Source organism: Xenopus laevis, chromosome 3L, assembly GCF_017654675.1.
Source record: "Xenopus laevis strain J_2021 chromosome 3L, Xenopus_laevis_v10.1, whole genome shotgun sequence".
NCBI classification, from domain to species: Eukaryota; Metazoa; Chordata; class Amphibia; order Anura; family Pipidae; genus Xenopus; species Xenopus laevis.
The window spans coordinates 4414473-4438352 of record NC_054375.1 but is presented as its reverse complement, the minus strand read 5'-3'; the positions used below and the strand labels follow the sequence as shown (position 1 = coordinate 4438352).

The following is a 23880-nucleotide window of genomic DNA, read 5'->3' as shown; positions in this document are numbered from 1 at the left end:
CACGGCTTCGGGACTTCAACTTTGGCTCCTTTCTGTCTTTTCATGGCTTCAGAAAAAGAAGAGTCACCTCGCACACCCTGGCCTTCAGGAACTCTGCCAGGTGCTCAAATACCAGGAGGGATCGGCACCCTCCTCAACCAATAGTAAGGAAAGAAAGGCAATGGCACACTGGGCACGATCAAGCAGGGAAAACCCTTGCGAAGATTTATTTGCACACGATGCAACGTTTCGGGGTGGTCCCCTTTGTCAAGCATGGCTTCAGGACTTCACGTTTGGCTCCTTTCATGACTTTGGGTCTTTTCACCACTATTGGACTTCAACTTCAGCTCCTTTCGTGACTTCGGGCCTTTTCACAGCTTCAGGACTTCAACTTTGGCTCCTTTCGTGACTTTGGGTCTTTTCACGGCTTCGGGACTTCAACTTTGACTCCTTTCGTGACTTTCTGTCTTTTCATGGCTTCAGGACTTCACGTTTGGCTCCTTTCATGACTTTGGGTCTTTTCACAGCTTTGGGACTTCAACTTCGGCTCCTTTCGCGTCTTCGGGTCTTTTCACGGTTTCAGGACTTCAACCAGAAACGTAACTAGAGGGGGGCGGGCAATGGTGCATGACGTTTGGCTCCTTTCATGAGTTTGGGTCTTTTCACGGCTTCAGGACTTCAAGTTCGACTCCTTTCATGGCTTCAGGACTTTTCTTAATTTTGGGACTTTAACTTCGGCTCCTTTGACTTAGGTTCTCTTCGTGACTTCAGGTCTTCAAGTTCGGCTCCTTTCGTGACTTTGGGTCTTCCCCCTGATGGCGGCCCTGATTATAATTTATAATGATTTATTGCTAGTATACTCTCCATTTCTGGTGCCTAGAATAGAGAAAGAAGTTTGGTGAAAGTCAGTTTTTAAAGACTGATATAATGTTGCAGTGGCAGATGAAAGGAAACGTGACAGAGCAGTGAGTGTGGGAAGCCAGATGCAGACAGTCTGTGTGTGACATGCCAACAAGATCAAATGTATGTGTGAAGTGACACCTCCGTCTAGACTCCCGGCTGTTGTATCACCTCTGGCAGCTGTTACAGTGCGAGGGGACCGTGGGCGGGGGCTGCCATTGTGATTGCAGAACAGAGGAAACAGGGGGGACAGAGGTAAAAAAGCTTCCTCCGTTGCACCTGTCACAGTAAAAGTCAACTTCTAATCAGGGTCGAACTGGGTCAACGGGACAGTGGTGGGGAAAAAACCCAGTCAGCCCCTGGCCTTTGGGGACCCTGCTGGCCCAGGCCCGTTCCTTACACTGCCTGACCTATTCCTTGACCTCCCCCACCCAATTGCAATAAAGAGATATTGCAGCTGTGGTGGTGGCTGTGGAGGCGGCAGCTGCGGTGGGCCTGGACCCCCCAGTCTGATGTTGCTTCCAATTAACACAAAATAAATTTCAATTGAAAGTCAAGACGCTAAATTTTACCCAACAGGCACAATTAAAAGGGTTGTATAGCTTTAAGCTAACTGTTAGTATGATGTAGAGAGGGATTTTTTGCATTTTATTCAGCAGCTCTTTCAGCAATTTGGTTGCTAGCATCTAAATTCCCCTAGCAACCATGTACTGAGTTGAATAAGAGACTGGAATATGAATAGGAGAGGGACTGAATAGAAAGATGAGTAATAGAAAGCAGCAATAACAATATATTTGTAGCCTTACAGAGCATTTGTTTTTCAGATGGGATCAGTGACCCCTATTTGAAAGCTGGAAAGAATCAGAAAAAGAAGGCAAATAATTCGAAAAATAAAAAAAAAAGAGAAAAAATTAAGACCAATTGAAAAGTTGCTTAGAATTAGCCAATGTATAACAAACTAACAGTTAACTTTAACGGTTTACTTTCCCTTTAAAGGGGTGGTTCACCTTCATGGTTACTTTTAGTATGTTGCGGAATTGCCTTTTCTAAGCAACTTTTCAACTGGTCTTCACTGTCTATTTTTTTATAGTTTTTATATTAATTGCCTTTTTCTTGTGACACTCTCCAGCTTTCAAATGGCCCTATTTAAACAACAAATGCTCTGTAAGGCTACAAATGTATTGTTATTGCTACTTTTTATTCCTCATCTTTCTATTCAGGCCTCTCCTATTTATATTCTAGTCTCTTATTCAAATCAGTCCATGATTGCTATGGGAATTTGGACCCTAGCAACCATATTGCTGAAATAAAAAGCTAAATACGGTAACTTAAAAAACACAAATAATAAAGAAAAAATTGTCTCGGAATATCCCTCTCTACATCATATACGAGATACATTTGGACTTTAGTAAATAAGCCCCTTACTGTTATTGCTACTTGTATATAGGGTTGCCTGGCCGGTAAAAATGATGGTTGATCCCAATGTTATTAATAGGGAAAAAAGATAAATATATAGGAAGGCCGGTATGTTTTTCCAGAAAAGGTGGCAACCTTACTTGTATTACTCATCTTTCTATTCAGGCCTCTCCTATTCATATTCCAGTCTCTTATTCAAATCAATGCCTGGTTGCTAGGGGAATTTGGACCCTAGCAACCTGATTGCTGAAACTGCAAACCGGAGAGCTGCTGAATAAAAAGGTAAATAAGTCAAAAACCACAAATAATAAAAAATGAAAACCAATTGCAAATTGTCTCAGAATATCCCTCTCTACATCATATACAAGATACATTTGGATTTTACTAAATAACCCCCTTACTGTTATTGCTACTTTTTATTAATCATCTTTCTATTCAGGCCTCTCCTGTTCATTTTCCTTTCTTTCTTTTTTTTCTATAATTTTTGTTAAATTATTTGCTTTCCTGACTTTTTCCTGCTCTCAAATGAGGGTCACTGACCCCATCTAAAAACAAATGCTCTTTTTATTCCTCATCTTTCTATTCAGGCCTCTCCTATTCATATTCCAGTCTCTTATATTTTTCTATAGTTTTTGTTAAATTGTTTGCCTTTTTTTCTGACTTTTTCCTGCTCTCAAATGAGGGTCACTGACCCCATCTAAAAACAAATGCTCTTTTTATTCCTCGTCTTTCTATTCAGGCCTCTCCTATTCATATTCCAGTCCCTTATTCAAATCAATGCCTGGTTGCTAGGGGAATTTTGACCCTAGTAACCAGATGGGTGAAACTGCAAACCAGAGAGCTGCTGAATAAAAAGCTAAATAAGTCAAAAACCACAGGTAATAAAAAATGAACGCCAATTGCAAATTGTCTCAGCATATCCCTATCTACATCAAATTAATAATTAATTAAAAGTGTACAACTACAATCCCTATGTGTTACTACTTCTCCTTTAACGCGGAGTTACTATCCCGTTGCCTAGGAGACAGACACATGGATGACACGATGCTTTAGTGATCATTAGAGATGAGTAGTAAAGGAAATACGCTGTCATTCCGCACATGTTCGGGGACTCGGGGATTTCCGGACACTCCTGGTTTGAACTTGCATTTATTCGGCTCTTTCCGCCAGCAGAGGGGAAACTCCGCCCCCGGGCTTAAGTCTGCAGCCAATGAAGAGGCAGGAGCTAAGGCAGAGTGTGTGGAGGCCGCTGCGCCTTGGCGCATGCGTACTCTCCCCCTCCCCCGCTCCGAGACTTGTGTGCGATGTCTGGGCTTGAGAGTGGCTTTTAAAGATGGCCGGAGCGGCTCCAGTGTACTGTGTGTGCCGGCAGCCGTATGATGTGAGCCGCTTTATGATCGAGTGTGACATCTGCAAGGACTGGTTCCACAGCAGGTGAGGGGTGCGGGGGGCAGGGGGCAAGAGCCCGGGGGTCGCCGGGGGTCGCTGGGTACAGGGGCGAGTGTGAGTGGGACTTGGGGGAGGGAACATAACAACAATAAGGTGCTCTGAGGTAATGGGGGAATCCAGGACTCACATTGTCCCTAGTACTGGGGAACCCCTCCAACTAATGGGGTACGGGGGGGGGCTGCCTGGGGGAGGGGAAGTCATAAGCAGACACTGAACACGAGGAGGGGGTGTATTATAGTGACATGTAGGGCAGCCCCCCCTCACCCCTAACTTCTTACAACACTTTATAGCCCTGTGCCCCCCACCTTTGTTGAGGTTTTTTTTGGGGGTGACACAGAGACAACTTAGTGGTATGACCTCATCAATCCCATAATAATAATAATAATAATAATAATAATAATAAACACAGAGGGGACTCTTACAAAAAGACTCTCCCCAATACTTGAGCTTTTATGGGGTGTTGTCTGAGTTCCCTGGAAACTGTTCTTATATGAGGGGTCTGCTCCATATACCCCGTCAGTGGGGGGGAATGTGTATTAAACGCACCAGGGAACTTTCCTGCGCTTCGATCAGACTCATTATCGGGGGTAATTGTCTCCCTTTCATGTTCCACCGCTGCCCCTTCTACAGAACTTTTTTTGCCTTTTATTGTGTGTGTCGGTGTTATTGTGTTGTTATAATGTAGACATAAATGGCCGGGCGGCAGACAACTGACAGTTTATGGTTAACCCCTGATGGCTCGGACAAGAGATCCTCGTTGGCTGTCATGTGCTCCTGTTCCTGTTTAGGGACATTTAAACAAAGGAAGTAGTTTTGTCGCCCTGCTGTCCCCATGCTCGCTGCATGCTCGCCTCCATACTGCCCCCTTGCACTTTGCCGAGCGCATTCTGCATGCTTGTTGCACCAGGGACTTGCCTTTTGTGCTTTTAGCTTTGTTTTCAGACATTATTTAGCTGCTGTGGTGCTGGGAGGGGGTATTTGTTGAGGGGAGAGGAGGAGGTTGTGATTGTCAGGGGGTGCTGATGATTAACAGCAGGACATTTAAATCCTCCCCAGCTAACAAAAACACTGAGTTGCCCCTCTGCTGCCCCTTGTGGATACAAGTTGCACTTGCAGTGTCCTTGCACCTTCTGCTGTGTGTGTGTATTTCTGTTCCCCCGACTGCTGCTTTGATTTCAATGGCCGAGCAGCTGCACTTCATGTCAGTCAGCGCGACGACCCACACTTTTTATTTGTCCCTTTCCACAACCAGATGTGCCTTTAAAAAAAAAAAAATTTAATTTTTTTGTCGACAAATTCAATTTTTTTTTCTAGTAGAACAAGTAAGAGGTGAGCGTCCCCCTCCTGTTGTAACCTTAAGCCTTTTCATCTGCCTGAGCAGCTGCAAGTGATTTATTATTACTTTTTATTTTAATGGAAGTCAGACGGAGGGCAGGCGACCCCCCCACCTTTTTTTTTTTTGTGTGTGACCTGCGATAAGGCTTTGAGTTTTGTTTTTCTTTTTTTTAACTAGTTTTACCTTATTTCTTTTGTATAATATACACCGGCTGTATGTATTGGACTCACACGGAGGACAAAGATTGCAATAGATACTGGTATGGGATCCGTTATTCACAAACCCGGTATCCAGAAAGCTCCGAACTACGGAAAGGTTGTCTCCCATAGACTCTATTATAATCAAATAATCCAAATGTTTCAAAGTGATTTCCTTTCTCTGTGTAATAATAAAACAGTCGCTTGTACTTGATCCCAACTAAGATATAATTAATCCTTATTGAAGGCAAAACCAGCCTATTGGGTTTATTTCATGTTTACATGATTTTCTTGTAGACTTAAGGTTTGAAGATCCAAATTACAGAAAGATCCGTTATCTGGAAAGCCCAGGTCCCAAGCATTCTTGATAACCGGTCCCATACCTGTACCTGATCCAAACTAAGATATACCTGTCACTATCCTTATTGGAAGCAAAACCAGCCCATTGGGTTTATTTAATGTTTACATGATTTTCTAGTAGACTTAAGGTTTGAAGATCCAAATTACAGAAACATCTGTTATCCAGAAAGCTCAGGTCCCAAGCATTCTTGATAGCAGGTCCCATACCTGTACTAGATCCAAAGTAAGATATACCTGTCACTATCCTTATTGGAAGCAAAACCAGCCCATTGGGTTTATTTAATGTTTATATGATTTTCTAGTAGACTTAAGGTTTGAAGATCCACATTACAGAAAGATCCGTTATCCAGAAAGCCCAGGTCCCAAGCATTCTTGATAACAGGTCTCATACCTGCACAATTACTTGTTATTGGAAGCAAAACCAGCCCGTTGGGTTTATTGTTTACATGATTTTCTAGTAGACTTAAGGTATGAAGATCCTAATTACAGAAAGATCCATTATCCGGAAAGCCCAGGTCCCAAGCATTCTTGATAACTGATCCCATACCTATACTTGATCCCAACTAATATAATTAATCCTTATTGGAAGCAGAACCAGCCTATTGGGTTTATTTAATGTTTATATGATTTTATAGTAGACTTAAGGTATGAAGATCTGAATTGTAGAAAGATCCGTTATCCAGAAAACACCAGGTCCTGAGCATTCTGGATAAAAGGTCCCATACCTGTAATTATGAATATGCACCATTATAAGATACAATGCCTTGTGTTAGATAAGATACAAGGAGGTCCCTACCCCAAAGAGCTTACACTCTGGATTTACTACTGTAAAAAACCCAACCGCCACTGGCAATTTGAAAAAAAAAATTGTTTATTTAAAACAATAAAAAGTGTTTGTCGTGTAAATGTATGGATTGCATAAAATGTCTGTTCGTGCCCTGTGTGTGCTATGGAATGTGTTCAGACAACAATAACCAGAGTCTTGTGTATATGGGTGTGTGACTTACTGAAAGAATCCAGAACTAAGGCAAAGGGATTGAATGGGTGCTACTTATGTACAAACAGGTGTATAGTCACACCTTTCTGTGCTTTTTTTACCCGCGTTGCACCTGGTGCCTTTGTATTGGTATTTCCCAAATACCAATACAGAGATGAGAGATGGGGCCCAGGTTGAAGGCCGGCCAGGGGGAGATTTAGAGAGACGGCTTTTTTGTGTTTTCTAAATACACCTGGAAGCTCAGATTGAGGGTCATTTAGAGTGAAATGTGGAGTGAAAAGTTCTATTATATCCTTGTTACTCTACCACTGATACGGCAGCTTTTTTTTTATTTTTTTTATATATATCTGTAACTATCTTGTGAGCTGATTGGGCCCTGTTCAAATGTTGTACTTCAAAGGATTAATCCAAAAAGATCTAAAAACCTTTACCGTATCTTCTAATATCCTTATCATTTACAGTAGGGGGTACATTATCCCTTATAATACATGAGTGATACTCAGAGTTCCCTGTATAACTCAGCCTGCAGCCTTGTGCCTTTATGCCCAGTGACTTCTAATATCCTTATCATTTGCAGTAGGGGGTACATATGGCAGATCATGATTGTGAGATTAGGGCAGGATGGTGACCGCTACTGTTTATATCTGGTTTGTCCATCTAGCTGCCACTCAGTTGGTGCAACTGCCGCCTTCCTCCAGTAGAAACATCAGACCCCACCCAATATATAATATCCCTGGCAGAATCCCTATGTTTTGGGTTGCAGAGCAGAAAACCCTGTGCATTCCAGGTTGCCAGTGCACTTTGATTACCTTCATAAACAGCTCTCAGAATCAGTTGCTATGTAAATATTTTGCACGTTTGTAAAATTATATCTCACAGCAGTGGCCTGCTTTCCATAATTCCTCCACCTGCTGAGTTTGCTTCGGCTTTTTTTCTCCCACCCCTCCTTCTTAACCCACCGTCTCCCCCAGAATTAGTTCATTTTCCTGTAACTTCATTGCTCAGACAAGTGCTTAATTTGCCTTGATTGGTGGCGCGCGTCAAGGACCGATTAATTTCGAGACGTGTTGCTATACAGTTTAGCTAGAAACTCGGCCTAATGAGTCTCCGTGTTTCTGCCACGTAACTCTTATTTACAGGGGGAAGTCGTATCTTTTAGGGCTTTTTATTAATAAAATAAATCCGTTACAAATGTGCTGTACTAACCGATTTTTGGTATGGAGTACACTGTATGGCCAAAACACCAAGTCCTAAATGGGAACCCTCACTGCTGAGTCTCTAACATCCCCAGAAGCAACGTAGAGGAATATGTACTTCTTGCCTTATTATTTCAAGTATGGAATACACTGCATTGCCAAAAGTATCTGGTCACGTCTAAAACTCCTGAGTTGGAACTCTCGCTGTTGAGTCTCAAATGTCTCCAGAAGCAACAGAGGAATATGTACTTCTTGCCTTATTATTTCAACTATGGAATACACTGTTTGGACCAAAGTATCTCGGCGCATTTAAAAAACCAACTCCTAGGTTGGAACTCTCATTGTTGAGTCTCAAAGGTTTCCCGAAGCAACGTAGAGGACCATTTACTTCTTGCCTTGTTATTTCAAGTATGGAATACACTGCATGGCCAAAAGTATCTGGGCATGTCTAAAACACCAACTCCTAAGTTGGAACTCTCACTGTTGAGTCTCTAACATCTCTAGAAGCAACATAGAGGAATATGTACTTCTTGCCTTATTATTTCAAGTATGGAATACACTGTATGGCCCAAAGTATCTGGGCATGTCTAAAACACCAACTCCTAAGTTGGAACTCTCGCTGTTGAGTCTCTAACTTCTCTAGAAGCAACATAGAGGAATATGTACTTCTTGCCTTACTATTTCAACTATGGAATACACTGTTTGGACCAAAGTATCTCGGCGCATTTAAAAAACCAACTCCTAGGTTGGAACTCTCATTTTTGAGTCTCAGAGGTCTCCATAAGCAACGTAGAGGACCATTTACTTCTTGCCTTGTTATTTCAAGTATGGAATACACTGCATGGCCAAAAGTATCTGGGCATGTCTAAAACACCAACTCCTAAGTTGGAACTCTCACTGTTGAGTCTCAAAGGTCTCCAGACGCAACGTTGAGGAATATGTACTTCTTGCCTTATTATTTCAAGTATGGAATACACTGTATGGCCCAAAGTATCTGGGCATGTCTAAAACACCAACTCCTAAGTTGGAACTCTCGCTGTTGAGTCTCTAACTTCTCTAGAAGCAACATAGAGGAATATGTACTTCTTGCCTTACTATTTCAACTATGGAATACACTGTTTGGACCAAAGTATCTCGGCGCATTTAAAAAACCAACTCCTAGGTTGGAACTCTCATTTTTGAGTCTCAGAGGTCTCCATAAGCAACGTAGGGGACCATTTACTTCTTGCCTTGTTATTTCAAGTATGGAATACACTGCATGGCCAAAAGTATCTGGGCATGTCTAAAACACCAACTCCTAAGTTGGAACTCTCACTGTTGAGTCTCAAAGGTCTCCAGACGCAACGTTGAGGAATATGTACTTCTTGCCTTATTATTTCAAGTATGGAATACACTGTATGGCCCAAAGTATCTGGGCACGTCTAAAACTCCTAAGTTGGAACTCTCATTGTTGAGTCTCAAAGGTCTCCAGAAGCAAAGTAGAGGAATATGTACTTCTTACCTTACTATTTTAAGTATGGAATACACTGTATGGCCAGAAGTATCATTTAAAAAAACAACTCCTAAGTTGGAACTCTCACTGTCGAGTCTCAAAGGTCTCCAGAAGCAACATCAAGAGAAGACTACACGGCATGTTTATTGGTGAGCAGCACCATACCAGTGGCCTGTGGTGCAGTGGAAAGGGTTTTTCTGGAGTCATGAATCGTTTCTCTTCATATGCCAGTTTGATGTGGTCTGGGGCTGTTTCCACGGTTTAGGCCCCTGCTTCCAGTGAAAGCTTAAGGGTACAATGACATTCCTAACAATTTTGTGCTTCCTACTTTGTGGAACAGTTTTAGGGGGACCCTTTCCTGTTTCAGTAATGTCCTCTTGCACAGAGCCAGGTCCCTACAGAATGGGTTTGTTGAGATGGGAAGAACCTGACCTCAACCCAACTGAAACCTTGTGGAATGAACTGGAACCCCAACTGTGAGCCCGATCCCCAACATCTGTGCCCAACCTCTCTAATGATCCTGTGGCTCAATGCAAGCAACAATGTTCCAACATCTAGTGGGAACCTTCCCAGCAGAGTAGGGGCCGTTACAGCCGGAAAAAGTAGCGGCAACTGCATATTAAACCCCTTGGTTTGGGCTTGAGATGTTGTGGTACCATAGGCCATATATTATCTGTACTTTTTGATATTTTTGGCTCCTGAAAGGATGTTAAATATGCTTTGTGGGGGCGTAAGGGCCCCTGTGTATGTTGAAGTTGTAGCTCTTGGGCTACTCTAGTGCTCTACGATGTTTACTATATATCCATAGGAATTTGCTATCCTGTACGTTCAGTACAGTTGTTTTATGTTTCGCATTCTCCTGGCAGAACTGGAGCATCGTTGAAATCACCCCGGACCCCAAAACTTAGAGGGAACAGTCAGGTGTTCCCAACATCTATCCTCAAGGGCCCCCCACTGAGCTTAAAACCTTAGGAAAACAGGTGGACTTTCCATAATGACTCTAATTAATCCATCTGCGCTCCTGGAAACCTGGTGCCGGGGGAATCCGAATACCAGACTTATTTTTATTGTGCGCATTATAACAGTGGGAAATATGATCTAAACAGAAATATATGTGGCTGGTTTGCTTACCCCTTATGTTTGCAGTTAGGATGAAACAGGCTATGCAATAACCAATCAGATAATTGCTTGACACTGTAAATGCTGCCTTCGGATTGGTTGCTGTGAGCTAATAGCCCTTATTATTACATTCTGCTTAGTATTTATGGCTCAGTGCTTGGTTTTCTTATCCTTTTATTTTGCAGTTATAATCGGTGCTTAGCCATGTCATTTCTGTCACATGACTGAAACGAGGGTATTACCGTATATACTCGAGTATAAGCCGTCCCGAGTATAAGCCGAGGTACCTAATTTTACCTCCAAAAACTGGGGAAGCTTATTGACTCGAGTATAAGCCTAGGGTGAGAAATGCAGCAGCTTCTGGTAAGTTTCAATCAAAAAATTGAGGGTTTCTGCTCCCATTGGAGGTGCCGACGTCTCGTTTTTGGACGCCGATGACTATTCCTGGCGACTTTACTTGGACGCTGGCGACTTTACTTGGACGCTGGCGACTATACTTGGACGCTGGCGACTATACTTGGACGCTGGCGACTATACTTGGACGCTGGCGACCGATTTTGCTCTTGACCGAGGTAGAGTTTTTCAGCATATTTTGGGGGCTGAAAAACTCGGCTTATATACGGTATGATAAATAATGTACCCCCTGTTATAAAGTTTGAGGATATTTTTGTGACTTGTATAAATGCACTTGACATTTTAACTCCTTTCCTTCTAGTTTACAATAGGGGGTTCATAGTTCATTACATATATAATACACAAAAGCTATGAATATCCTGATCTCATCCGTTATAAACGGTGAATTCTGATGTCATTTTTGTCACATGACTCACTACAACTTGTGTATTATAATAAATAAAGTACCCCGTTGTTGTAAAATATGAGGATATTAGGAGTAACCTTGGAGTTCCATGACCTGTATAAAAGCCTTCGGCCTCGTACTTATATATGGTCATGGAACTCCTCTATGACTTATAATATCCTTATATTTTACAATAGGGGGTACTTTATTCACTATATAGCTGAGCAAGTGAGTTTTGCCGTTTTGGTGACCAGGTGTTGGTCCAAGTGCAGCAGGTTGGCCGACTGATTGGCTACCTTCCCCGGCAGGCCACATTCTGCACATTCACTTCTCAGAAGGAAGTATCTCATGGAGAGGTGAGAGGATAATTAATTTCTAGATTCAGACTCCAGCCGCCATAGAACAAAGGCCGGGGGAGATGCACTGTGACAAAGCTTTTGTCTGCGTGACTGATTGTGCATTAAAATCCGTCATGAAAAGCCCCCCCTCTCCCCGGATAGAAAGATGCTCAATTCCCCCGCCAAAGTGTTTGCTCACTATGAATTCCAAATGAGACCCGGTCTCTGCAAGCCGACTAAATTGCATTTTTATTTTCTTTATTGCCCAGAGCGGGGCCTGTGAGGGCCACAAACTGCAATCGAATCCCTGAATTCCTTGCGCCTGCGGGGGGCACAAGTCCCATGAGGGCACAGGCTGCATGTTCCTGTCTGTGTACTAAAGGGGAAACTCATTATACATATGTATACACATACCTCCCAACATTTTAAAAATAGAAAGAGGGACAAAAAGATTTGCAAAATTTGGCAGATTGTGAAAGTTTGAACACATTTTTGTGTTTTTTTTTTTTTTGTGTTATTACAGTTTTGCTAATGAAGCTCAATTGCCCTTTAAGCTGCACATCACAGTTTCCCCAAGAGATCTGCTTATCTTACATTGTTACAATTGTTTCTTTGCTTACATCATTAGCAATGTTTAGAAGTGCAGCTGCCATGTATTCTGGGCTCTCTGCCAAAAGTCAATTAAGTTTTAAGAACTTTGTGTCTTTTTTCTGGCTGTTCAGTGCAAGGGATCAAAGGGAAAGCTGGGACATTTCAGTAACAATCCGGGACTGCGGGTTGAGCTGTCAAAATCGGGACTGTCCCATGAAAAATGGGATACACGTATTGGCCTTGTGCAAAAAACAATACATGCCAACAGGCCAGATCAACCTAAAACCTGCCCACTTTCTAGTTGACTCCCTTTGGGGGATCCTTGATTTCGGACTGTCATCCTAAAACATTGGCAAGCATCCCCAGATGCCCCAATTGATACCCCAGAATTTCCAATAGAAAGCGTACTGGAAAGTGGGCTGAGTTTGAAGTGGATCAAGGGGAACTCTATCCCAATAACCAAGTTGTTGTCTAAAAGAATGCGAATGTATAGATTATTTCCATGATTTTAAAGTAATGTGTAAATGTAATTGCTGTTGGAAGCAGTATCAGTCTTTCCTTTGCTATTCTCTGCACTGGCGGTTCTGACCGCATGTACCATTGAAACAATGTAGCAGCGGCCATCAATCCTCTAGCCAAGACTCTGGTTCCCATAATGCTTGGCATGCTTCTGTGATTTTCCTTAGACAATGGGGGGATTACACTTGTCCGTTACATTTTGGAGGAAGGTGCTCTACAGAAGAGGAAGAGGAAGGTGCTCTACAGAAGAGGAAGGTGCTCTACAGAAGAGGAAGGTGCTCTACAGAAGAGGAAGGTGCTCTACAGAAGAGGAAGGTGCTCTACAGAAGAGGCAGGTGCTCTACAGAAGAGGCAGGTGCTCTACAGAAGAGGCAGGTGCTCTACAGAAGAGGCAGGTGCTCTACAGAAGAGGCAGGTGCTCTACAGAAGAGGCAGGTGCTCTACAGAAGAGGCAGGTGCTCTACAGAAGAGGCAGGTGCTCTACAGAAGAGGCAGGTGCTCTACAGAAGAGGAAGAGGAGGGTCCTCTACAGAAGAGGAGGGTGCTCTGCAGAACAGGAGGGTGCTCTACAGTACAGGAAGTCAGTTCTGCAAATAGAACTTGCTTCCCTTAACAACCTGTACCAAACACTCTAGAATTTCCTGATTGAATAATAATCTGAATGGAACTGCCAGTGTGTCTCCATCTCCGCATTGGTGCCGGTGATTGAGAATAAATGTATTTTCTTGGTTCCTATCCTTGCTCATGTAATGTGTTCTATCGATGTGTAATTAGTGTCAGAGGAACTTAAATGGGATAATTAACTCATCATCAGTGAAGCATCTTGGTTGTGGTTTATCACTGGGCTCTATGTTAACCCCTTCTATGCTGTATCGCAATGACGTTTTCTGACTAGCGGTCTAACTTACTACTGGAGGGCTACAGGTGAACCCACCTTAAAGGGGTTGTTCCCCTTTAAGTTAACTGTTAATATGATGCAGAGAGAGTGTTTCCATTTTTTATTTGTGATTTTTGAGTTAATTTAGCTTTTTTTTAGCAGCTCTCCAATTGGCAATGCCAGCAATATGGTTTCTAGGTTCCAAATTCCCCTAGCATCCAGGCATTGATTTGAATAAGAGACTGGAATATGAATAGAAGAGGCCTGGAATGTGAATAGAAGAGGCCTAAGAAAGATAAGTAATAAAAAGTAGCAATAAGAGTAAAGGGGTTATTTACTAAATCCAAATTTAGCTCTTATTTTAAAAAACCACAACCAAACTCCCATGCCCAATTTGACCTTATTTATTGGTAAAATAACCCAACAGGTCTGAGATGGTGGATTTTTGGATTCAGGCTTTCTGCAGCATCAGCGTATAATAAATCTTGACAAATCTAAGGTTTTTTTTCCCTTCAAAAAATTCTAGTGTTTTCTAGTGAAAAAAAAAACAAAATTTTTTCGAGATTTACTATTTGGACTATAATAAATAACCCCTAAATGTTTAGCTTAACAGAGCATTTGTTTTTAGATGGGGTCAGTGACCCCCTCATTTGAAAGCTGGAAAGAGTGAGCAGAAGAAGGCAAATAATTAAAAATCTATAAAAAAATAAATAATGAAGACCAATTGAAAAGTTGCTTAGGTTCTATAACCTGCTAAAAATTAACTTAAAGTTGAACCACCCCGTTAAAGAAATAAACCGACTAATAATATAAAAGTTGTTGTTGTCTTTTCGCTGCGGTGCTGATTCCGAGGGCCCATTTCTCCTGGTTCTCAGCAAGACGGGAGCGACGTTGGCCTAATTGTTCCGTGTCGGAGGGAAGGAAATAGAATAGATTTAATCACAAGCAGCTTGGCGCGGCAGGGGGCTAATTCTCAGAGAACGTAATGTTTCTCAATGTTTGTGCCCAGACTCAAAGCTGCATCATCTGCTGTACTGGGGCACGTCACTCCTGAGCCAGGAGACATTCTGTTCTTCCCAGTACTCGCTGCTCTGCTGTAGCCTTGTCTAATGCCTGCACTTTCCCACTTTCAGATGCATTGTGGGAGGGTTAGCTAAGGTTCTCTGTCTCACATAAAAACTTCCAGATTAAAGGGGAAGTTCACCAACTCTCTGTGTGGCTATATTTTGATGCATGGGTTGATGCATGGGTTGATGCATGGGTTGATGCAAGGGGTGATGCAAGGGGTGATGCAAGGGTTGATGCAAGGGTTGATGCAAGGGTTGATGCATGGGGTGATGCATGGGGTGATGCATGGGGTGATGCATATGTTGATGCAAGAGGGATCCATTTCTCTGTTGAATTCAAGAACCTAATGTATCCTATTGTAACGGTTGATTTAGCAAAGCTCAAGGCTCTCTACTCCAGTTATTCTGTTTATTAAAGCAACAGAAACCTGAAAAAAAATTTTAAAAGCATTTTAAAGTAATCAAAATATAACAGTGTTGCCCTGCACTGGTACAACTGCTGTGTCTGCTTTAGAAACACGACTTTTATTTATTTATAATACACAAAAGCCATGAATATCTTGTAAATGATAGCCTTATAAACGGTGAGTAGTGATGTCGTCCGTTATAAACGGTGAGTAGTGATGTCATTTCTGTCTCACTGAAATTGGTGTATTATAATAAATAAAGTACCCCCAGTTGCAAAATATGAGGATATTAGAAGTTACCTCGGAGTTCCATGACCTGTATAAAAACATTCGGCCTTCGAGTTTTATATGGTCATGAAACTCCTCAGTGACTTATAATATCCTTATAATTTACAAGAGGGGGTACTTTATTCACTATATATATAATCCTGTGCTGTGTAACAATGAGCCAGAAAAGGCTCAGGTTACACAGCAGATAAGCTCTGTAGAACATAATGTTATCTGTTATCCACTATTTAACCTGTGCATACTGGCTTTTTTCAATTTCCGCCATGGCTACACAGCAGCTTGTTTATATAAACTATAGTAGTACTTATGTGTTATCTACTGTGTGTCCTGTGCTTGAATGGCTGCCCCCATGGCTACACAGCAGCTTGTTTATATAAACTATAGTAGTACTTATCTGTTATCTACTGTGTATCCTGTGCTTGAATGGCTGCCCCCATGGCTACACAGCAGCTTGTTTATATAAACTATAGTAGTACTTATCTGTTATCTACTGTGTATCCTGTGCTTGAATGGCTGCCCCCATGGCTACACAGCAGCTTGTTTATATAAACTATAGTAGTACTTATCTGTTATCTACTGTGTATCCTGTGCTTGAATGGCTGCCCCCATGGCTACACAGCAGCTTGTTTATATAAACTATAGTAGTACTTATCTGTTATCTACTGTGTATCCTGTGCTTGAATGGCTGCCCCCATGGCTACACAGCAGCTTGTTTATATAAACTATAGTAGTACTTATCTGTTATCTACTGTGTATCCTGTGCTTGAATGGCTGCCCCCATGGCTACACAGCAGCTTGTTTATATAAACTATAGTAGTACTTATCTGTTATCTGCTGTGTATCCTGTGCTTGAATGGCTGCCCCCATGGCTACACAGCAGCTTGTTTATATAAACTATAGTAGTACTTATCTGTTATCTGCTGTGTATCCTGTGCTTGAATGGCTGCCCCCATGGCTACACAGCAGCTTGTTTATATAAACTATAGTAGTACTTATCTGTTATCTACTGTGTATCCTGTGCTTGAATGGCTGCCCCCATGGCTACACAGCAGCTTGTTTATATAAACTATAGTAGTGTTTCTGAATCAAACACACCAGTTTTACCAGTGCAGGGCAACACTACATTATATTGTTGTTACTTTAAAACGCTTTCATTTTTTGTTGTTAATGTTCCTTTTAGCTGGCCATATATAAATAAAAGTTACTGAGCAGTCAGGCGCTGATAGGCCCTTCAGACAACGATATGTGGCCAAAAAGAAATAGAATGAGTGGTAGGGTTGCTTGTTTCAATGACTGGTGCAAATGCTAAGTACATACCCCATGTCTGTGCCCAGAAAGAATGTGTGTGACTCCTGATTTATGGTTCCAGAATGTCCTCTCTTATTGTAACTGCTGCTGCTGGATCAGATCTGGCTTTGAAGTAGAAGATAAGCTCTTCCTTAGGTGACCAGTTTAAATCAGATAAGCTTCCAGCCTGCGCTACGGTGTTTTATTATATGTTCCTCTGGCATAGCTATAGTACTGATTTTATATATATATATATATATATATATATATATATACTAATTATATGGATGTACTGTCTGCTGCCAGAGTCTGATCCCCTTCCTTATGGAACGTATGTCCTGCTTGTTCATTATTTGCATAGGTCAGCAGTGTTGGGATTAAATAGTGTTAGTGACTCGTAGGGAAGGGCCACACGAAGCTACTGGGGGAGATTAGTTGCCCAGGGACAAATCGCTTCTTCTTTGGGCGACTAATCTCCCCGAACAGCCTCCTGCCGGCTACAATCCAAATTGCCAGCGGGATGGCTCTCGGAGCGTTTGGTTTTCCGAAGTGCCTGAAGTTTCCTCGCGAGAATCTAAATTGCAGGCCGGATGAGAGAGAGGGATGAGAGAGAGAGAGGGATGAGAGAGAGAGAGGGATGAGAGAGAGAGAGGGATGAGAGAGAGAGAGGGATGAGAGAGAGAGAGGGATGAGAGAGAGAGAGGGATGAGAGAGAGAGAGGGATGAGAGAGAGAGAGGGATGAGAGAGAGAGAGAGGGATGAGAGAGCGAGCGGGATGAGAGAGCGAGCGGGATGAGAGAGCGAGCGGGATGAGAGAGCGAGCGGGATGAGAGAGCGAGCGGGATGAGAGAGCGAGCGGGATGAGAGAGAGAGAGAGCGGGATTAGAGAGAGAGCGAGACTAAGTGCTAATTTTCCAACCCCTTCTTATACCTATCTAATGTATCAGCCTGTATCCCTGATTCACTTCCCAGCTCTCCCTGTAACACCCCTTTCCCTCCTCTAATCTCATTGGCTCCCTCCTGTCTGCTGGGAGGAGCTACTGGTGAATGAAGCATCCGACCCTTCCTTGTACCTATCTAATGTATCAGCCTGAACCACTGATTCCCTTCCCAGCTCTCCTTGTAACACCCCTTTCCCTCCTCTAATCTCATTGGCTCCCTCCTGTCTGCTGGGAGGAGCTACTGGTGAATAAAGGATCCGACCCTTCTTTGTACCTATCTAATGTATCAGCCTGTATCCCTGATTCACTTCCCAGCTCTCCCTGTAACACCCCTTTCCCTCCTCTAATCTCATTGGCTCCCTCCTGTCTGCTGGGAGGAGCTACTAGTGAATAAATCATCCGACCCTTCTTTGTACCTATCTAATGTATCAGCCTGTACCACTGATTCACTTCCCAGCTCTCCCTGTAACACCCCTTTCCCTCCTCTAATCTCATTGGCTCCCTCCTGTCTGCTGGGAGGAGCTATTGGTGAATAAAGCATCTGACCCTTCCTTATACCTATCTAATGTATCAGCCTGTACCACTGATTCACTTCCCAGCTCTCCCTGTAACACCCCTTTCCCTCCTCTAATCTCATTGGCTCCCTCCTGTCTGCTGGGAGGAGCTACTGGTGAATAAAGCATCCGACCCTTCCTTGTACCTATCTAATGTATCAGCCTGTACCACTGATTCAGGGAGACAATTCCACATCTTCACAGCTCTCACTGTAACAAACCCCTTCCCAATATTTAGCCGGAACTTCTTTTCTTTTGATGCTTTCCAACTTTCAAATGGAGGTCACTGACCCCATCTAAAATACAAACGCTCTGTAATGCTACAAATGTATTGTTACTTTTTATCACTCCTCTTTCTATTCAGGCCTCTCTTGTTCATATTCCAGTACTGAAATTGCAAACTGGAGATCTGCTGAATAAAAAGCTAAATAACTCAAAAACCTCAAATAATAAAAAATGAAGACCAATTGCAAATTGTCTCAGAATATCCCTCTCTACATCAAACTCAAAGGTGAACAACCCCTTTAAAGGATAAATATAAATAAAGGTCCTTATGGTAATAGAGTAGAAAAGTGGACATTATGTGTATGGTACTTTGAATTGCCGCCAGGGGTTTGGTAAATTTGGCACCTGGGATGGTCGTGGATTAATAACTAACCCAGTCATTATTGAAGGCTTTTCCCAGTGTTGACATCTCTGAGAACAGAAAACAAACGCAAAGTAAATTTGTTTTATGACTGTAGAAGGGCATCTTCTTTTTCCCTGTTAAATTGCCGAGGAAAAGATGCGGAAATTTGACTAATCCCCCTGGCTGGGTTACAATTGTGAGAATCCCTAGGATTCTGCTTCTCATTTCAGTCGGGAAAGGGCACTTTGACCACCACTGCAGCTTTCTAGTGTCTAGAATCCTTGCCGTAAAGCAAGGAAGAGCTGCTGTTCTCATGCAAGAAGAGACAATAGAGCAAGTGTCGCTTTAGGGCAATGGGCGTGTCCTCCACCATCGTGTTGGAGACTCGCCTGTAACATAAACTGCCTGAAAAGACCTCTACTGACAACCCTCTGCCTGAAAAACTGCATTGAAGCATTTTAGGGGGAGGCGGCCAAGATAGTGATGTGGGTTTGGGCCGACCTCGCACCCCTATTTGGTGGTGGCGGTGGTTCGAGCTCTTCCTCCTTCTGTCCCCGCCCACCACCTTACACTGCCGACTTCAGGCTTTATAGCTGCGCGCCTGCTCATCCCGCCCCTTTTGTGACATCATCGTCTATAAAGAGAAGGCGGGCTTGGGCAGAGGGAAGGCGGGTTAGGATCTGGAGTCTGGAAAAACCCGACCCGCATATCCGTAGGCCAAGAGTACTAGAGCTTTATGGGGGTTCACATTATAGTTAATGGGTGGTGGCATACCTCCCAACGTTTGAAAAATGAAAAGAGGGACAAAAAACTTGCGGAGAGCGAAATTTATTCGGCCTCGCCCATTTTATTGTCACAATCCCTAATTACCATGTACGTTTTACAAAATTTGGCAGGTTATGAAAGTTGTGAACACATTTCTGGCAGTTGTAGCGCCATGTTTTATGTGTTATACCAATTTTCCTAATGAAGGTGAATTGCCCTTTAAAGTAGAACTATAGTTAAACTAAAGAAGTAGGTAGAAATGTTGTAGATGATGTTTTGGGCTTCTGTACCAGCCCAAGGCAACCACAGCCCTTTAGCAGTAAAGATCTGTGTCTCCAAAGATGCCCCAGTAGCTCCCCATCTTCTTTTCTGCTGATTCACTGCACATGCTCTGTGCTGCTGTCACTTACTGAGCTTAGGGAGCCACTCACAATATACAGTACACATAGAATAGAAATGTCACAATATAAGGCTGATTAGTAATTAATACACATAATTACTACATGGCAGCACAGAAACCAGTGCAATTAGCATCAGAATGTAATAATCAGCAAACCTGTAGCATCATCTTATATTACAGCCAGGGAAGCTCATTTTCTGCTGGATAATTAGTGACGAGCCCTAAGCTTAGCTTCTCAACAGCCAATCAGAGCCCACTGAGCATGTGAGTGTCACAGACACTTTCCAAGATGGTGACCCCCTGTGACAAGTTTGAAGTCCTGGATCATTGCTGCTATTGACAAGCTCAAACTTTAGCCTCGTGCAATAAGTTCACTAAATAAAATGTGGCATTTTTAGCCACATTCATTTTTAGGGTTTAGTTCTCCTTTAAGCTGTGAGTTCGAGTCCTGTGTGGAACCAATTTCTAAGACCGGGACCGCAACCCGAACCACGACCCGCATATTTACCCACTTTGAACCGCCACCGGACACGCAACTGCCTTATCCGTAACCCGACCCGCAACCCACCGACCACCATCAAACCGGAAGTGACATCATCAAACTTGGCCGACAGGGACAGCAGCGCTACGTGTGATTTAAGAGATGGAAGGGGGGTATGAGTGTAGGGAAGAGACCCACAACCCGACCTGCGTCCTGCAGACCCGCACCTGAAAAGCCTACCCTCATTCCACAGGGTACCCGCTTTTTTTGCGGGTAACCCGCAGTACCCGACCCGCTGCAGGACTCTACTGTGATTCACAGTTCTCCTAAGAGACCTCTTATCTGAAATAGTTACAATTGTTTCTTTGCTTATCTTAAATTGTTACAAAAGTATCCAAGTGCAGCTGCTGGCTGTTCTGAGCTCTCGGAGAAAGTCGGGAAATTTCAGTAAGAAACCCAGGATTGCGGGCTGAGCTGTCCAAATCGGGACTGTCCCGCAGAAAACGGGAGTTATGGTGGTGGCAGGGTCAGTTTGGGCCAGATGAGGCCTCCAGCCGCAGAGAGAACGAAGCCCCCCATCCTGATCACTGGAGGGGGTTCTCTTTGTTTGGCACCTGTTTTATAAGAATATCACCTGCTTGGGGTACATTGTTGGGGATGCGACACTGCACCGCCTGTATCCCCATTGCCAAATAAAGTACAGTAATCACTGATGGAGTTTGAATTTTCTAATTCTTCCTTTATATAATCTCTAATAACAGCGCCGAGCACCCAGTCCTTGGTCTCCCTGTTTAATGGGAATTGTCCTAATTACGCCTGTTTCCTGTAATTAACATCAAAGTGCCGCTCTTTCCATCTCGCTTGTTCCAGTAGGATATTTACAACTGGAGTATTTTTTTTTAAAAAAGCATTTGGAATCCCCCCAGCTACCCGTTTCGAACCCCCTCCTTTCCCTTTAAGTCTCTATTGAAAAGTAAAAATTTAAAACCAACAGGCAGTTTCTTCTGTTCATGCGTCGCAGGCATTCCGAGAAAAACGTAAACATTGCGACTCATGACACATTGTACAGGGGCCTGAGAAGCTGCAGCCGCGGGAGCCGTCAGCGCTGACCACAAATTAGCGCGTAATATATACAGCTGGAAATATTACGCTTGTCGGATACTTGAGCTCAGGAAAGGGCCTTCCACTCCTCGTAATGACATCGTCGGAATTTTCCACTGTATTTAAAGGGCCGGTAACACTGGCAAATGAAAGCACTTGATAAGTGTCCCCTTATAATGTTCTCTTTGTCTGCAACGTGCCGTGATTTGTAGTCTTAAACCTGTGGTTTTTCCACTAAGACGTGCTCTGTGCAGTATTCATACATATGGGAGGGAGCTGCCATATTGTTTCCCTTACATAGAACGAGGCTGATTAATAACCAGCTCCTGTCTGTAGCCCAATGTGTCGGGTTATAACCACGTCAGGTCTCGGTACAGCCGACTTCTAGTAGTGATTCATAGTGATAAATACTAACGTTCATTCTCGAAATAGTTCCAGCTCTCTCTCATAAAAGGTACGCTTTGGTATTTGCATTGGTTACCAGTTATAAAAGGGTTTCTGGTAAATAAGGTTGAATCATTTTATTGAAAACTGCAGAGAATACTCATGTTTGGTAAACATAATATTTCTTCATAGTTCGGGCGACCAAAGTTATGCTCATAGAGGGAATTCCCTGTAAAAAGCACAATTCAGCAGGAACAGTCCCCTAAGTTTGCTCATAGTCTGTACAGAGAGATCCCATAAAACTATGGCAGCATAGGTATTCCCTGTACTAAGCACAATTCAGCAGGAACAGTCCCTAAGTTTGCTCATAGTCTGTACAGAGAGATCCCATAAAACTATGGCAGCATAGGTATTCCTCTGTACTAAGCACAATTCAGCAGGAACAGTCCCCTAAGTTTGTTCATAGTCTGTACAGAGAGATCCCATAAAACTATGGCAGCATAGGTATTCCTCTGTACTAAGCACAATTCAGCAGGAACAGTCCCCTAAGTTTGCTCATAGTCTGTACAGAGAGATCCCATAAAACTATGGCAGCATAGGTATTCCTCTGTACTAAGCACAATTCAGCAGGAACAGTCCCCTAAATTTGCTCATAGTCTGTACAGAGAGATCCCATAAAACTATGGCAGCATAATCCAGACTAAACATCCCCAGCTGAGCATCAGACTAGTTGGTTGAACAGCCAAAACAGCAGACTTAATGTAGTACTCAGCATTTACGAGCAGCCGCTTCCCCATAATATTTACTGTGGCTCTTTGTACCACTCTCTGGGTATCTTGTACAAATAACAGATTTTCTTTTATTCCACTGGATTGGGGTAACAAATGCAACACAACTTCTGTTTGTCATCAGTCAGGCACGTGGCGGGGATATGTGTGTGTTTAGAAGCCTCCTGGATTGTGTTGTGTGTTTGTAGTCTCATTAAGCTGTGTGTTTACTCTGGACAATGTGTGTAACAAACCAACATATGTAGCTTGTCTTGCCTGTGAGCCATAGACATATGTTAGCAAATGAATCAATGTGGCAGCAGACTCTTAAAGAACTGTAGACTGAGGGTGATATATGTATAATACCCAGAACACAGCAGGAGAAATACAGTGCCAATTTCATGTATAATACCCCAGAACACACAGCAGATAAATACAGTGCCAATTCCATGTATAATACCCCAGAACACACAGCAGATAAATACAGTGCCAATTCCATGTATAATACCCCAAAACACACAGCAGGATAAATACAGTGCCAATTTCATGTATAATACCCCAGAACACACAGCAGGTAAATACAGTGCCAATTCCATGTATAATACCCCAGAACACACAGCAGATAAATACAGTGCCAATTCCATGTATAATACCCCAAAACACACAGCAGATAAATAGTGTCAATTCCATGTATAATACCCCAGAACACACCGCAGATAAATACAGTGCCAATTCCATGTATAATACCCAGAACACAGCAGGAGAAATACAGTGCCAATTCCATGTATAATACCCCAGAACACACAGCAGATAAATACAGTGCCAATTCCATGTATAATACCCCAAAACACACAGCAGATAAATAGTGTCAATTCCATGTATAATACCCCAGAACACACAGCAGATAAATACAGTGCCAATTCCATGTATAATACCCAGAACACAGCAGGAGAAATACAGTGCCAATTCCATGTATAATACCCCAGAACACACAGCAGATAAATACAGTGCCAATTCCATGTATAATACCCCAAAACACACAGCAGATAAATAGAGTGTCAATTCCATGTATAATACCCCAGAACACACAGCAGGATAAATACAGAGCCAATTCCATGTATAATACCCCAGAACACACAGCAGATAAATACAGTGCCAATTCCATGTATAATACCCCAGAACACACAGCAGATAAATACAGTGCCAATTCCATGTATAATACCCAGAACACACAGCAGATAAATA

General features: G+C 42.8%; 1 protein-coding gene across 2 annotated transcripts in view; it reads left to right on the top strand.

The window, feature by feature from the left end:
* The first annotated feature begins 3561 nt into the window (after positions 1 to 3561).
* LOC108710732 (lysine-specific demethylase 7A) overlaps positions 3562 to 23880 on the top strand; it is a 51816-nt gene continuing 31497 nt past the window's right edge. For both annotated transcript variants that reach the window (XM_018251891.2, XM_018251890.2), the window contains exon 1: positions 3562 to 3729. In XM_018251891.2, the coding sequence (XP_018107380.2) occupies positions 3629 to 3729 (101 nt within the window). In that variant the 5' untranslated portion in view covers positions 3562 to 3628. The remainder of the gene's footprint in view (positions 3730 to 23880) is intronic.